At 44.8% G+C, this 13,673-nt stretch overlaps 1 protein-coding gene across 4 annotated transcripts in view; it reads left to right on the forward strand.

Annotated features, from left to right (window-relative positions):
* The window catches only part of SEPTIN3 (septin 3), a 24,893-nt gene continuing 11,220 nt past the window's right edge, over positions 1–13,673 (forward strand). Inside the window, exons 1-3 of one of the 4 annotated variants that reach the window (XM_080971891.1) lie at positions 1–242; positions 2,968–3,916; positions 12,703–12,894. In XM_080971891.1, the coding sequence (XP_080828017.1) occupies positions 2,992–3,916; positions 12,703–12,894 (1,117 nt within the window). In that variant the 5' untranslated portion in view covers positions 1–242; positions 2,968–2,991. Of the gene's footprint in view, positions 243–2,967; positions 3,917–5,733; positions 6,154–11,194; positions 11,486–12,702; positions 12,895–13,673 lie in introns of those variants that run through there. The other 3 variants (XM_080971890.1, XM_080971892.1, XM_080971893.1) reach the window with 3 other exon arrangements.

Raw genomic sequence — 13,673 nt, forward strand, 5'->3', positions numbered from 1 at the left:
GTTCAAGAGAAGGGATAAAGAAAGAGAAGAAACTCACCCCATTCACCATGATGTCCAGGAGGTCTGGAAATGGATGTTCCTTCGGAGGACTGATGTAGTCAAAATATTTTCGTAGAATTAACTGTGATCTATGGGTTGGGGAGCAGCCTGCCTTTGAAAGGTTTGGGTTTCTTTTAAGTTCTGGTACACCAAATGGTTGTTTGCTGTGGACATTCGGCTGCTTTGCACCTACATCATTCCAGGTAAGCTCCTGATGTGTTCTTTCAATGTAAGAATCCTCTCAGAAAACAAGAGAAAGATTAGAAAAATCAACAGCTTTTATGAAGTGATTATTCCTTGAAACAGTGCTGGTTGGCAACAGGCAATAGCTTTTAAGAGAGCTGGGAAGGGCATCCTTCCTGTACTAAATAAACATATGCTTCTTTTATCTCATGGTCACAGGGGCTTTGTGGGTGTTTGAACACTACAACACCCGGTCAACCTTGTTTAACTACCAGAGGGGAAGGTGGGTTGTGAGTGCACACACCACAATAATCCTTCCCTTCTACAATTCAGTTTTACCTTTCCCAGAGTATTGTCTGTCTCCAGCTGCAGACTTTTTATATACAAATTGGAGCAAGTGGATGGATAATAATGTTAATTTTCATATATTATATCTCGTAGCAAGGATTGCAAACATCTTTCTATATCTTAGCAGGTTGTGAAATTATTTAAACAATAACAATATTCTGGAAAGGTGGAGAAATTTATCTCTGTGTGTCATGGGCGGGGAACATTTCGGGGGCTGAAGGCATTGCGCTCATGGAAAATTTGAGTGGGGGAGCTAATTCCAGTAGTGGGCAGGGTCAGACCCATGACCAGCATCAGACTCACACACATTCACACACCCGTAACACACCCACACACCATTACACACAAACATCTCTATTTCCCATGGAAACAATGGCATATATTTTATTCTTAGTAACAGCAGTTAAGTTTTGCTTTCTATTTTTATAGACTTTAAATACTAATAAAAAGCTTGCTAAACATGGCTTTTTAAAAAAAATCTGGTTGTGCAAAAGGCAAAAAAAGTCAGTAATTCCAGCGCTTATTATATGTCTTAATAGCTTTTTACAAAATGTCACAAAGCAACTTATGAAATATTAAGAATGTAAATAATGTAAGTGCCCATCTGAACTGCAAAACCCTGCATTACAGCTATTCAACGCCTCAAACTTGGCACACTGAAAATTGCTTACTGGGAATCGCAAAATGAATGGAAACTTTGTTTGTTTCTATGCATTGTTTTAAAAAAATGTATATGACTTCTCATATTATAATATATCAGAGTGGTGTAAAGAAAACAAAAGATAAACATAAAATATACACCATGTGTTGCATCCAACTGAATTCTACGCAGAGTAGATCAACTGAAATTAATGGACATAAGTTAGCCATGCTCATTAATTTCAATGGGTCTACTCTGGGCAGGACTAGCATTGAACACTGTGCCAAAACTAATACTGTTCAAATGACAGTTCAACACTACAAGTTGATCAGCAGACAATAATTCATTAGGAAAAGCTCACACAAGTAAAGAAGGATGGTATTACACATGCACCTGAAAGAGAGGATCGTTGGGGAATGCCTTGTCTCTAAAGGTATAAAATTGCACATTAAATGGATTTAACTCTGAAAGCCTCACTACTGGAGGACGCAGGGTGTGTAGGGAATGGTCTCAATGCCACTAGGAGGTCCTCTTCTATGAAATGTGGTGGCTGGGCAAGAGTCTAAGGAGAGAGGTGGTCTCTCAGGTAGAATAATAGAATAATAGAATTGTAGAGTTAGAAAGGACCCCAGTGGTCATCTAGTCCAACCCCCTGCAATGCATATGCCAGTCTGGATCACACCCGCCCACCCCTCCATTCATGCCATTCATAATAGTGTGCCCGGACACTGAGGTCCAGTGCCGACGGCCTTCTGGCAGTTCCCTCGCTGCGAGAAGCCAAGTTACAGGAAACCAGGCAGAGGGCCTTCTCAGTAGTGGCACCCGCCCTGTGGAATGCCCTCCCATCAGATGTCAAAGAGAAAAACAACTACCAGACTTTTAGAAGACATCTGAAGGCAGCCCTGTTTAGGGAAGCCTTTTAATGTTTAATAGACTATTGTATTTTAATATTCTGTTGGAAGCCGCCCAGAGTGGCTGGGGAAACCCAGCCAGATGGGTGGGGTATAAATAAATTATTATTATTATTATTATTATTATTATTATTATTATTATTCTAATTTGGCTCTCTCTCCCAGGAAAGTAATGAAGATTCTGTCAAAGGCTTCATAGAAATTTTCAGATTTTTAACTTTTTAAATAACTGGCTTTGCAGTATATTGAGAAAATGTGGGATTTCTTCCTCTGCATCACACACCATACAGTTAAAGCACATGACCTGCGCCAAATAATCCTGGGAACTGTAGTTTGTTAAACTTGATGGGAATTGGAAAAAATGCCGAGAGCCAGTGTGGGTGCAATAGTTAGAATGTCACACTAGGACCTGGGAAACCAAGGGTTCAAATCCCCACATGCCCATGAAGCTCCCTGGATAATCTTAAACCAGTCACAGCCTCTCAGCCTAACCTACCGCACAAGGTTGTTGTGAAGATTAAATGAGGAGGCAGAGAACCATGTATACCACCTTGAGCCCCTTGGAGAATGAGGTGAATATTAATGCAATAAAAAAATAAATTGCAGCTCTGTGAGGTGTAAATTATAGTTCCCAGAATTCTGGGGTGGGGGGTGGGTATACTTCAAATGTATCATGGGTATACAATCCTCATCTCTCAAATCACATTGGCCGGGTAAAGTATTGAGTATTTTGTTGCCAGGACAGAGCTGCTGGATCGAGTTGCTTTTTTATTTTTATTTTACAGAGCTGCTGCTGCTGCTGCTGAGTGCTTTGCCTCAACCCTTCCTTTGGTTTTGTTATTTTAGGAAACACGGAAGCAGCAAGCGCCCATGATGGACAAGGACTTTGCTCCTTCCCCACACAGGACCCGAAGATGCATTCCAACCTTAGGAGTCTCATCCAATCCCAGCCGCATCCCAGGACACACGACTCGCTCCCTTGGAACTGGGGGGCTCGCGGCTCTCAGCCCCATCTTGAAAAAGGAAGCCTGCCTCAACTCCTTCAGGCAGGAACCCACCAAACAGCTCCCTTTGGCAAAAGGCAGAGGGATTCCTAAACCTCAATCGAGGCTTGGGCCCCCAAAGCCGCCTCGTTGCCCTGATGGGCTCCTCTCCTCATGCTCAGCTCCTACCGCCTCCCAGTCTCTTCAGTGGACAGCAGCCAATGGTTTGGAAGCACGTAAACTAAGCTCTCTCTCATTTACTCTTCAGAGGAGCACCAATGCCCCTCCAGCTGGCCGGCAACTCCTCTCACATGCTATGGCAGCAAAGAGGGAGTTCCAGAAGGTTCCCTTCCAAAAGGAAGCATCGGGAAGGAGAGAGGAGTTGCCTTCACCAAGCCATCTGCCATTGTCCGGATTACAAACCTTGCCCCAAAGGGTAGCTGAGAATTCAGCTGATATGCAAACCACTCTTTGCCTGGAAGACGGAAATCATACCTCAGATGCAGGCATGCCAGGTTCCCAGAGACGTTTGGCCCCTGCTAGCCCACCACCATCTCCTCCCCCTCAGCCACTTCCCAAAACCACAGAAGATCCCACAAATTCACCCCTGAAAGAAACGGTTCAGGAGGACTTTGCTTCTAATGACAGATATGGCATCCCAAAAGGCATTGACGCACCCCAAGGCTTAGCTGAATCTGGAAAGATGTTACTTCCCTTCCCTCAGGAGTGTCTTGAGGAGCATGCTCTGAACGGCAACTGCTTCATGGCAGATTCCATGATGTCTCCTGTGACAAATACAACTGGGTTTGAATGTAAGTCCAAAAGTGGTGTCTTGTCATGTGTTTGCTGTGTGTATGCAGCGTGAGGGGTTCTCTCTTCTTGACTGCTGAGGGGCAAGATGCAGGCACTTAACAGGGTATAATGTGTCATGAGATAATATTCTGATTCTACGTTGTTTCATCAGCTTGTGTCAGAGTCTTTGCTAAGCATAAAACCAGTCAATGCCAGTTCATGCAAATTACTATTATTTTTCCATATGATTCCCCTGTTCAAGCAAGAGAAACCCCAGTGGAAGTGAATATACAAAGGTGCTTTATACTGACATTGATCCATGTAGGCCAGTTCCATCTGCTGCAGCTGTCAGTCACTCTTCAGACATCCTTCCAGCCCTGCTAGCTGTCAGGATCAACGGTATAATGGTGTAGGAACCAGGCAGGTAGGGGGAGCAACAGTTCTGGGCCTTTTTTCAGACCCAGAGTGATGATATCATTTGCCAGCGTTTCACTTGCTCTGGCATATGAATGAGGTAATAACAAAGCTTTCAAGTGCCATCTGCCTCAACTGCAATAAAACATGTCTCTCCCGTATTGGTCTCTACAGCCGCAGCAAGTGCTTTAACTCTCCAACAGTTTGACAGTTTGACGGATGGCTCACTCTTCCATTGTCTCTTGAAACAGGCAGATGGCAACACACAAGTGACATCACTGTTGGTTACAGATTAGCACAGTAGGAAGCTCGGGAATGAAAGGAATAATCCAGTAGAGACTGGATGCTTCCTTCCTTTGTTGGGGTTTCGACTGTTTCATGCTAGCAGTTTAAATCACAACACTTCTTTTTTCTTCGCTTGCATTTCTATTGCAAAGCTAGAGGTTGCATTAAAGGGGATGCCATGATGAGCTCCTGCTCTTTGGAATTTACCACGACATCCCTGGTCTGTACTGGTGGTCTGGAGGCAAATAGGCAGTCCAGCAAGGATAAGCAGCCTACAAGCAATTCAAAAGGCATTCACATTGAGGTGCCAGGCCAGTGTGACATCATAAATTGTGTACCTACTGGCTTCTAGCTTCCACCAAGACCACACATCAAAATCCATTGTCTGTATCTAAGCCCCATGACACCATTTCCTGGACATTTGCTTGAGCACTTTTTCAAAGGGCATCCATTTCCCCACTTTTGTGTAGGAAACATTGTGCGACTTGTGCATCGCTGCGTGTGAAGATTGCACGAGTGCGTATTTATATTTCCCTGTGTGGTCATGGCTTCCCATGCAGCAAAATCCAGTTACGAGAACCACTTATATGTGGGTTATGCATTTTATCTTAGGTGGAAGTGTTTTTCCATTAGTTGCCTTCTGCAGACCTGCTTCCCAGTTCCCCAACATCTCCAAGGCATTTGTGCTTTGCCGTGACAAATGCGCAGAGACACACACAGATGTAGGTGCCTAAAGGCACCGGGAGAGACATCCTGTGTGTGCACTATGCACACTGACACAAAGACAGCTTCTCCTTGCCTGGGCTGACATGCAGACCGTTTCTGGCAGACACTCTGTGCCTCCACATAATGGGTTACTGCTTCTCACCATTTCTAAAAATGCATGCTGACGACCGTTTTAAATGGGGTCCAAGTCATAGCCGCATGAATGCTTGCTAGCGAAAGACCCAGATATAAGACTGAAATGCCTAGATGCAGGCACACACTTTCCTCATTTCTTTGGCGAACGCTGCTGCCTGATGAAAGAGTTAACAATCCCTTTTCATGAAGTAGCTTCTTGTCTCTAGAGATGCTCAGCAGACAGTGGCATATGAAAGCTGCCTGGGAACAGGGGAGGAGAAAGGAGGGCGGAGAGGCAAGGAAGAAAGAGTATATATGTGCGGCGGGGAGGGGACAGTTTTCTGGCTTCGGCTAACCCATTTATCACAGCACCTCCCTTCAGGAGCCAGCACACATTTCCATGCCCACCAATCCAGTCAAGGTCTCCCAGATGCTTGGATGATCCAGCCCTTGATCCTGGGAAGAGAGGGAGGCAGAGTCTGGGGGAGATTTTGCAGGGATGTTTAATATTCAGGTCACGTGAACATGGCAGTGGCGGCATCAGCATCTCTGGTTATCTGAAATATCCATTGGAGAAGGAAAAAGGAGAGAGAAAGAGAGAGAAACATAGGGAGAAGAAAGAAAGAAACGCAATCAGACTCTCAGGGGCAGCTTTTAGGCAGAGGGAAGTGAAGAGAAGGATCATATTCCAGAGACAAAGAAAGATTCATGTTCAAAGGTAGGTGGTCCATGAGGATGCTTGCATGCTCTTATGGGTCTGGCGGGGCTCAGAGATGCAGGAGGGATGCTGAGATCCTGCACGCATTCTCGGCTCAGCAAGACATTTGGCGTTTGGCATGGAGACTGGCACAGACACTGCTAATCTTGCAAGGGAGGATTGTGGAAAGGGAAAGCAGCATTTCCTGCTCCTCTTCTTCCATCTGGTGTCAAGGGGGAGGCAGGCAGGGCAGCTGCGATGGTGCATCAAAGACACTGGGGCTTTTGTGAAGGCGCACATTAATTCCCAGCTGGCTCAGAGGCGTGAGCTGCCTTGCAGCTGGCTTGGCTGTTGCTGACCGCAGGCGATTCTTCCCTTTCAGTGGCACGGATGTGTGTCATATTGGAAACCTTGTTCCGGCATTGTGGAGTGGACCACGGGTGGGGTGATGGCAGGGAACCAGAGCTGGGTGGAGAGGCCGTTGTCTGTGGGCCTTGACGGGAGTCCTGTGGGATAACGGGTGGGGAGAGAAAGTGTCAGGGCTGGGGTGGCTGGGAAAAGGAAAGCAATGCTTGGTGAAAGGGGAAGAAGGGGTGTGGTGACGTGGGGGCTGGGTAGCAGGCACAAAAGGGCTGTAAATTAAAAGGGGGAGAAGGGTAGAGTGGGAGGCTTGAATGAATGAATCAATGAATGAATGGATGCAGCGCAAGGGGAATGTGTTAATAGCAGGAGCTGTCATACAAGGGAATATGCCCGATGTCACATAGCTGCAGCTATTGTGGCTGTGTGCACACCACACATTTAAAGCACCCCAGCCCAATGCTCATGGGAACTGTAGTTTGTTAAAGGTGCTGGGAATTGTAGCCCTGTGAGGGGTAAACTATAGGATTCTTTGGGGTGGGGAAAATGTGCTTTACATATTCTTTGAGTGTATGGTGTGTGCACAGACAGCCACAGTTGTAGGTGGAACAGTTCTAGTCATCTGAAAAAAGAGTGCAAATGTTTGAACTACACAGTCTTATGTGGTTGGAGCAAATGCACCCTGCCTTTTAGCGGAGCCATTTCATGGGGACCTGGGCAGTTGTCTTATTCAGAGTCAGACCATAGGTTTATCTAGCTCAGGATTGTTTACCTTGGCTGGTAGTGGCTCTTCAAGGTCTTGGGTAGGGGCCTTCTCAATGCCTACCTCACTGGACTCATGGGCCTTGATTTGGAGTAAGACATTTATAGGGTTACCTGAATTAATCTTTTTAAAAGGGGTATTGGATTCACATCCTTATGGAAGCAGCATCCTTTGTGAAGATACATGAACCTTGCTTCGGATTATTCACAATCAGCGTCCATGTATCTTCACAAAGAGCGATTCCCTTCAGAAACATTCTCTGCTTTGTCAAGAGCAGCCTTTTATTATGTTCCAAGGTTGGGACTTAGGGCTCATCCACAATTCCGCTCACCTTATTGCTTTCCCCTGGGAAAGCTCGCTGAATCAGAGCACACATCAATTGGGCTTCTTCTGAATTGATGTTTGCTCTGATTTAGCATTGAAAATTGAGTTTCCAAGGAGAAAGCAGTGGGGAGAAGGCAAAACCGCTTGGATCCATGCTTTCTAGGCATGGGATGAGCAGAAGTGTGGAAGATCCCTTGGTGCTGAAAAACAGATCTGCTAGCCAAAGCTTGGTGAGTCTGCACAGCTTTGTGCAGTTGTGACCTACTTGAGACTAGATTGTCTGAAAGCTACCTTCCCCGACCTGGTTTTCTCTAGATGTTTTGGACTACAACTCCCCTCAGCCCCAGACAAGATGGCCAATGGCCAGGAATTATGGGTAGGCCAACAGCATCTGAAAGGGCACTAGGTTGGCCTATCCAAAGTTGTTGTTTTTTTAATAGGATGGGTGTGTGTTGGAACAAAGGTCCTCTCCCCGGTGTTCAGGAAACAGCACCTGTATCTTCTCTTTGTTTTCTTATGACAGAGGGTTTAAAAAGACTGCTAACTAGAAAGCCACATGCAAACTATTGCAATAAGAATAGTACAGCTCTCAGGGGAGGTATGCTCAGTGCGTTCCTTTTGAGGTCCTGTGTGTGGGCGCTTTCACAAGCTGCAGTGAAAGTGGAGCCAGATCCCCACTGAAGGGCAGGCAGCAGAACTGGAGGTGTATTCGATCAAAGCTGGTTATTATTTTGCTCCATAGAGTTACTCAGACAAAGGCAAGGAAGGCAAGGGGTGGAAGAAAAGCCTTCCATAGCTAGACTGTAGAAAATAATTACATCAGGGGTTATTGCTTTAAAATAAAGTTACTAATTATCATCTGGCCGTAAGCCAACAAAAGGGCTGCTGCAAATTCTAGAGATGTGATTAAATGTGTTGACCAGAGGGAATATACAGTTCAAATTCAACTAGCCCAATTATCAACTAACCCAACCCTTGGGCAGCAAATTTCATCAGGGTTGAAAAATGTTTTGCAAAGGAGAACAACCCTATTTTTGATACGATCCTTCATATTTTTGATGCCTGAGGTGGAAAATCCAAACAGTGTCTTGAAAATGGCAAAAATATAAAAGCCTGCTGAATAAATGATAATTTGCTGCCCCAAATCTGGTGCTTGAAGCAGGCCACTTTGGCCTGCTTAATGGTAGGTCTAGCCCTTCCTCATTTTAAGCTGTAATTATGGCAAGACAAAATGTGTACCTTTATAAAACTTACAGATCACCCAGTCGTGTCGGATTATCAGTTTGGAATCCTTGTCTCAGGGCCTTCTGGGGTTTGGCTCAGAACTTCCATACGGAGGTGGAGCAGAGAGGAGGGAAAACTCCAAATTTGGCTCCTTTCTACAGCCCATAATTTACCAAGACAAACAGACAGAAGGAAATCCTCTCTGACTCCCTCAGACTCTGCTGCTGTTGCTATGCTGGTGCTATGGAAGGAGGGGACACGTAACTGAAATTCTCATTTGCACAGCAAATTATTGAGGCAACAGCAAGATTGGGGCAACCACCGCTGGTTCGGGGAACAGCAAGGTAGAGTAGTGTGGTGTAGTGGTAAAAATGTTGGACTATTGCTGGGGTGACCCAGGTTTAAATCTTCTTTCCACTGCAAAGCTGTTCCTAATTCATCTCTAGCCAAGGTGTGAACACCTTTGCACAGGGCAAGACATCTAGGCCTCATCAACACCCCCCTGGTATGTACAAAAACAGAAATGAATTGAAGCTGCGCTGATGTGAACAGCTAGGGGGCAAAGAGCTGCGAAATGTACCCAAAACCCAACAACTTCGCTGTCTGAAGGTGGTGATGCGGACACCTCTTTAAAGGCATTTGCAACAATTAAGGGACCAGCAAGCACCTATTGTAGGCTCAGCAGCCACCAGTTACCAGCACCAAGTAGAAAACACTGTACCAGATTCCAGAGAATGTAGAGAAAGTTGTTTTTTTAAAAGGAGGGCACGTTTACTGCAGCAGAGAGATCCTTGGCCAGGCTTTGCCTGAAAGAAAGAGGAAATCTTGGCAGAGGTAGAATAGACTGGAATTCTAGGCAGCTATTTAGAATAAGAACAGTTCCAGTCGAAAAGGCTGTGTGGTTACCCAAGGGATGCATGAGAACAATAAGCTGCGTGGTCTACCAGGACCTGGCATGTGGAAGGAAGAGGATCTGGGCCTCAGGGATGATAAAAAATAGTGCTGATCAAGACTACTTTGGGGTATGCATCTCAGCTTGTGGGCCTGTGTGTTTTCATCCCACAATGCTATGCAACAGGTGATCCACAATTAGTGCCTGTTGAAACGCATTATTATTATGTGTGCATATTATGAACACGTGTTAGGGCAATCCTAAATGGAAGAAACTGCAGTTCTTAGGATTGGGCTGTTGAGAATGCAGCACAAAATGGTTTAAAACAAAAAGAAAGGAAGAAAAAGCAGCAAGAGCTTCTCATGTTTTGTCAAATGGCTGGAGGCTTTCATTGCCAGCAGCAGCTTCAAGAAAGCTCTAAAAAGACAACAGACGCCTCAGGGGATAGCCCATCAGTACAAAAATCACAAACCAATTGTGAAATGTTAAATGAGAAACTTCCAGTGAAAGAGAGCTCACTTTGGTTCTCACATCCTTGATCCGGAGCTTGCTGATTCTTCACTTACGTGGAGAAAAACCTGGGTCACAAGCCCTGTATGAAAGCCCAGCTGCACATTCAGTGGAAATGGCATTTGGAAGTGGTGGCTGCTGGGATAAAGGAAATAATTGGGGTATATCTTCTTCTTGACACTGAATGTCAGATAAATTAAGGTTGAATGATGTGTTGGATCTATCAAAAGAACTCTGAATCATCACCATGAAAAATCAGCAATCATGAATGAGTGCAATCCCATTACTGCCATGGATTCATTGCAAGGCCATGGGCAGTAGCGGTAGTCATGATGCTGTTATGTTTTCAGGTGATAAGTGTTTTGTACATATTATACTGTAATCCTAACATTAACCCTATAAAATCAGCCAGTATTGTTGTGCTCTAACTTCAGATGAAGTTCCAGGTTTGGTGTCTTCTTCTTGGTGTCCTCCTACATCAGAATAGACCTCACTGACCTTGCCTGGTGGTGACTGGCAGCGGCAGGAGTGCTATGAGGAGTGGCAGGTGGTTTGGGACCACCATGTAAATTTCCCAGAATGCCTCATGGTTACACTACACCAGGTGCATTGTGGGAAATGGAAAGGGCAGGTTGCTGCCAGACTCAGCTGCCTGTCAGGTGTGTGTGCACAGGCAGAGAGTACAACAGGCATCCACATAGTGGTGGGCTGTGCCAGGGCCCTGGCAGCTGCGTGAGGATGCCATGTGCTTCACTGAGGCTATGTTTTGTTTAAGACCACCTAGCAAGTTCATGGCAAAGATGAGATTTGTAGCACAGTCTCATAGGCACAACACAGTGCTGAGGTGTTTCTGAAGGGCTTTCTCACCCCAAGAACTTGGCACCAATACAAAGCACTAGAGGCTGCTGGCTGTTTGACACAACTGGGCATTCCTGTTGGTACAGGGTGTTCTATGAGTGGGTAGGACCAGTTTCTTAAAGAGTGTGACAGTCTGTGTGCTGGAAAGATCCCAAAGCACTTAATTCTCATTTTGGGTGAAAGGATGTCAGTCTTCATCTATCCCTTAAAAAGGGATTTTTATTTTTAGTGGTGAAAACTCTAGCTAAAGGGGCTCTTTCTGTTCTGGGAGAAAGAGTTATTAGATACAAACTAGAGACTGGATTGAATGGAAATGTTTGTCCCTTGGCTCCTTACCATTGTCAAAGCAAAGTAGTACCTTTTGTCTAGTTTTCCTAAGGAGTGCATGGATGTTCTGATGTTTCAATGAGAATTGCTGAAAGGTAATCGGCTGTGGTTTATTAAAACCTTTGAATTTCAGCTGCTTTGTGGGAGTGGGGGGAGGGACTAGGGACATGATTCTGCAAGGCCCTGTTAAATATTTTAAGGATTTTCTGTTTTCAGCCTGTTGCTATCCACCACATGTAGTAGGGGGTGCTGTGGACTGCAAATCAACACTATCAATCAGTAAATAAGGAACTGTTGTTACTATGATGTGATGGTATTTCTCACTTGTCGGATCTCATGCAGGGTGCTGTACCTTGCAGGCCTGGCATTAGAGTTTGGTGGGCCCTTGACATGGTGCTGCCACCAGGCTCTGTGCTTGGTGCCACTGCTGCGCTGCCAACATAGGTTCCACTTCCCACCACAATATGTCACTGCCATGGCCATGCTTCATGGGGCAGAAAGCCCTGCCATGCATCAAATGGCTCATGCAATGACAAGAAGATAATAACAGAAGCACATATGCAAAAGCATAAATGGATAGAGAGAAGGGCCTTTGAGGAGGAGTTGTCTCGATTTGTTCTTTCCTTTCCCAATGGAAATGGAGGAGACCCAGCATTTTTCTATGAAATATACTGTTGTTTTTTCTATATTTTTTATTAAATTTTCTGTTTTACATTTTAGAATATTCATTTAAACAGCCTTAAAATATCAGTGACTTCCCCCCTTCTCTTTCCATGGTTCATTTTGCATAACATAAATCCCTGCATATTTTATATAAACTAAACCATTCAGTATTCCATTATTAAATCCATCAAAACTTATTTGCACTGTTGAATTTATCTTAATGCTGCCCAGGTTTTCAAATATACACAATTTTCCTCCATATATTCAATAAATATTTTCCAGTCATCTTTAAATGTATATTCTTCTTGTTCTCTTATTCTATATGTTAGGTCTGCAAGCTGTGCATATTCCATCAGTTTAAGTTGTCATTCTTCTTTAGTTTGGACTTTGCTCCTTTTCCATTTTTGGGCTAACGAAACACGAGCCGCAGTAGTGGCATACATGAATAACCTTTTTTGACACCTGGGAATTTCCATCTGAATTATCCCCAACAAAAGGACTCTGGTTTTTTTGGGGAAAGTATTTTTAAACATTTTTTTCAGTTCATTATGAATTATTTCCCAATACTCTTTTACCCTTTCACAGGTCTATCACATATGATCTCATTGCATCAGTAAATATACTGTTTATTTCCTTTCTCCACTTGCAGGGCCAGTAGATACCAAGCCTGAAGCAGCCATGTCTGAGCTGGTGCCAGAGCCGCGGCCAAAACCAGTCGTGCCAATGAAACCCGTTGGTATCAATTCCAATCTGCTGGGCTACATTGGGATCGACACCATCATAGAGCAGATGCGCAAGAAGACCATGAAAACTGGATTTGACTTCAACATCATGGTTGTCGGTAGGAAGGGTTGGATCCAAGAATCTTGTGAAGGGAGGCGTTGCTATGAAGCCAGGGGGCTAAACTGGGCAGCTAGTTAATCAGCTTGATTGCTCTTGCGTGTCTGTTTTTAAAAAGTTAATAGCCAATGTGGTGGGGAGGGCAGTTGGACAGGGGTTGTGGTGTAGAAGGGTATGTTTGAGTGTGTCTAGAAACTAGTCTCCTGTTGATATTTGTTGCTCCACCCACTTTTGCTTCTGGCCCCGCCTACCACTGGCATGTGGCCTTAGAAGGTCACCCAGAAGCTAGTGAAACTTCGGGTTGAAAAAGATTCCCTGTCCCCAGTACAGAGGAAGGGTTATAAAACCCTTTCCCCTCACCATGGTTCAAATTGCAATCTGACTCCACAGCATGCAGTGCAGGCAACTCCCAATTTACATGAGGGTTATGTTCCGAAATCGTGCATATTTGAAACACCATGGAAAAAGTCTGCAAACGCCCTCTGGAAACCTTCAAAAAACCCTCAAAAAACTGGCAGCACATACCAGACTGGCAAGAAGGATGGCAAATTCGCCAAAGTTCACCACAATCACTCCAAACTTTTCTCAAACTCCAAAGCTCCACAGGCCTCATCAGTCGGTGCAAGGTGTCTTGGGATTGTACTTACAAAGATTCGTGGGATTGTTTGGTGATGTTTTGTGCCTTCTTGCCCTTTCTGGGCTCTTTCAGGGCCATTTTTTCCATTTTCAAAGACTTCCGGGTTTGGCATGATGTGTGTGAGTGTGGTGGCGCATCAACTG

The sequence above is a fragment of the Podarcis pityusensis genome (genome assembly GCF_964106645.2).
Source record: "Podarcis pityusensis genome assembly, chromosome: 10".
Taxonomy (NCBI): domain Eukaryota; kingdom Metazoa; phylum Chordata; class Lepidosauria; order Squamata; family Lacertidae; genus Podarcis; species Podarcis pityusensis.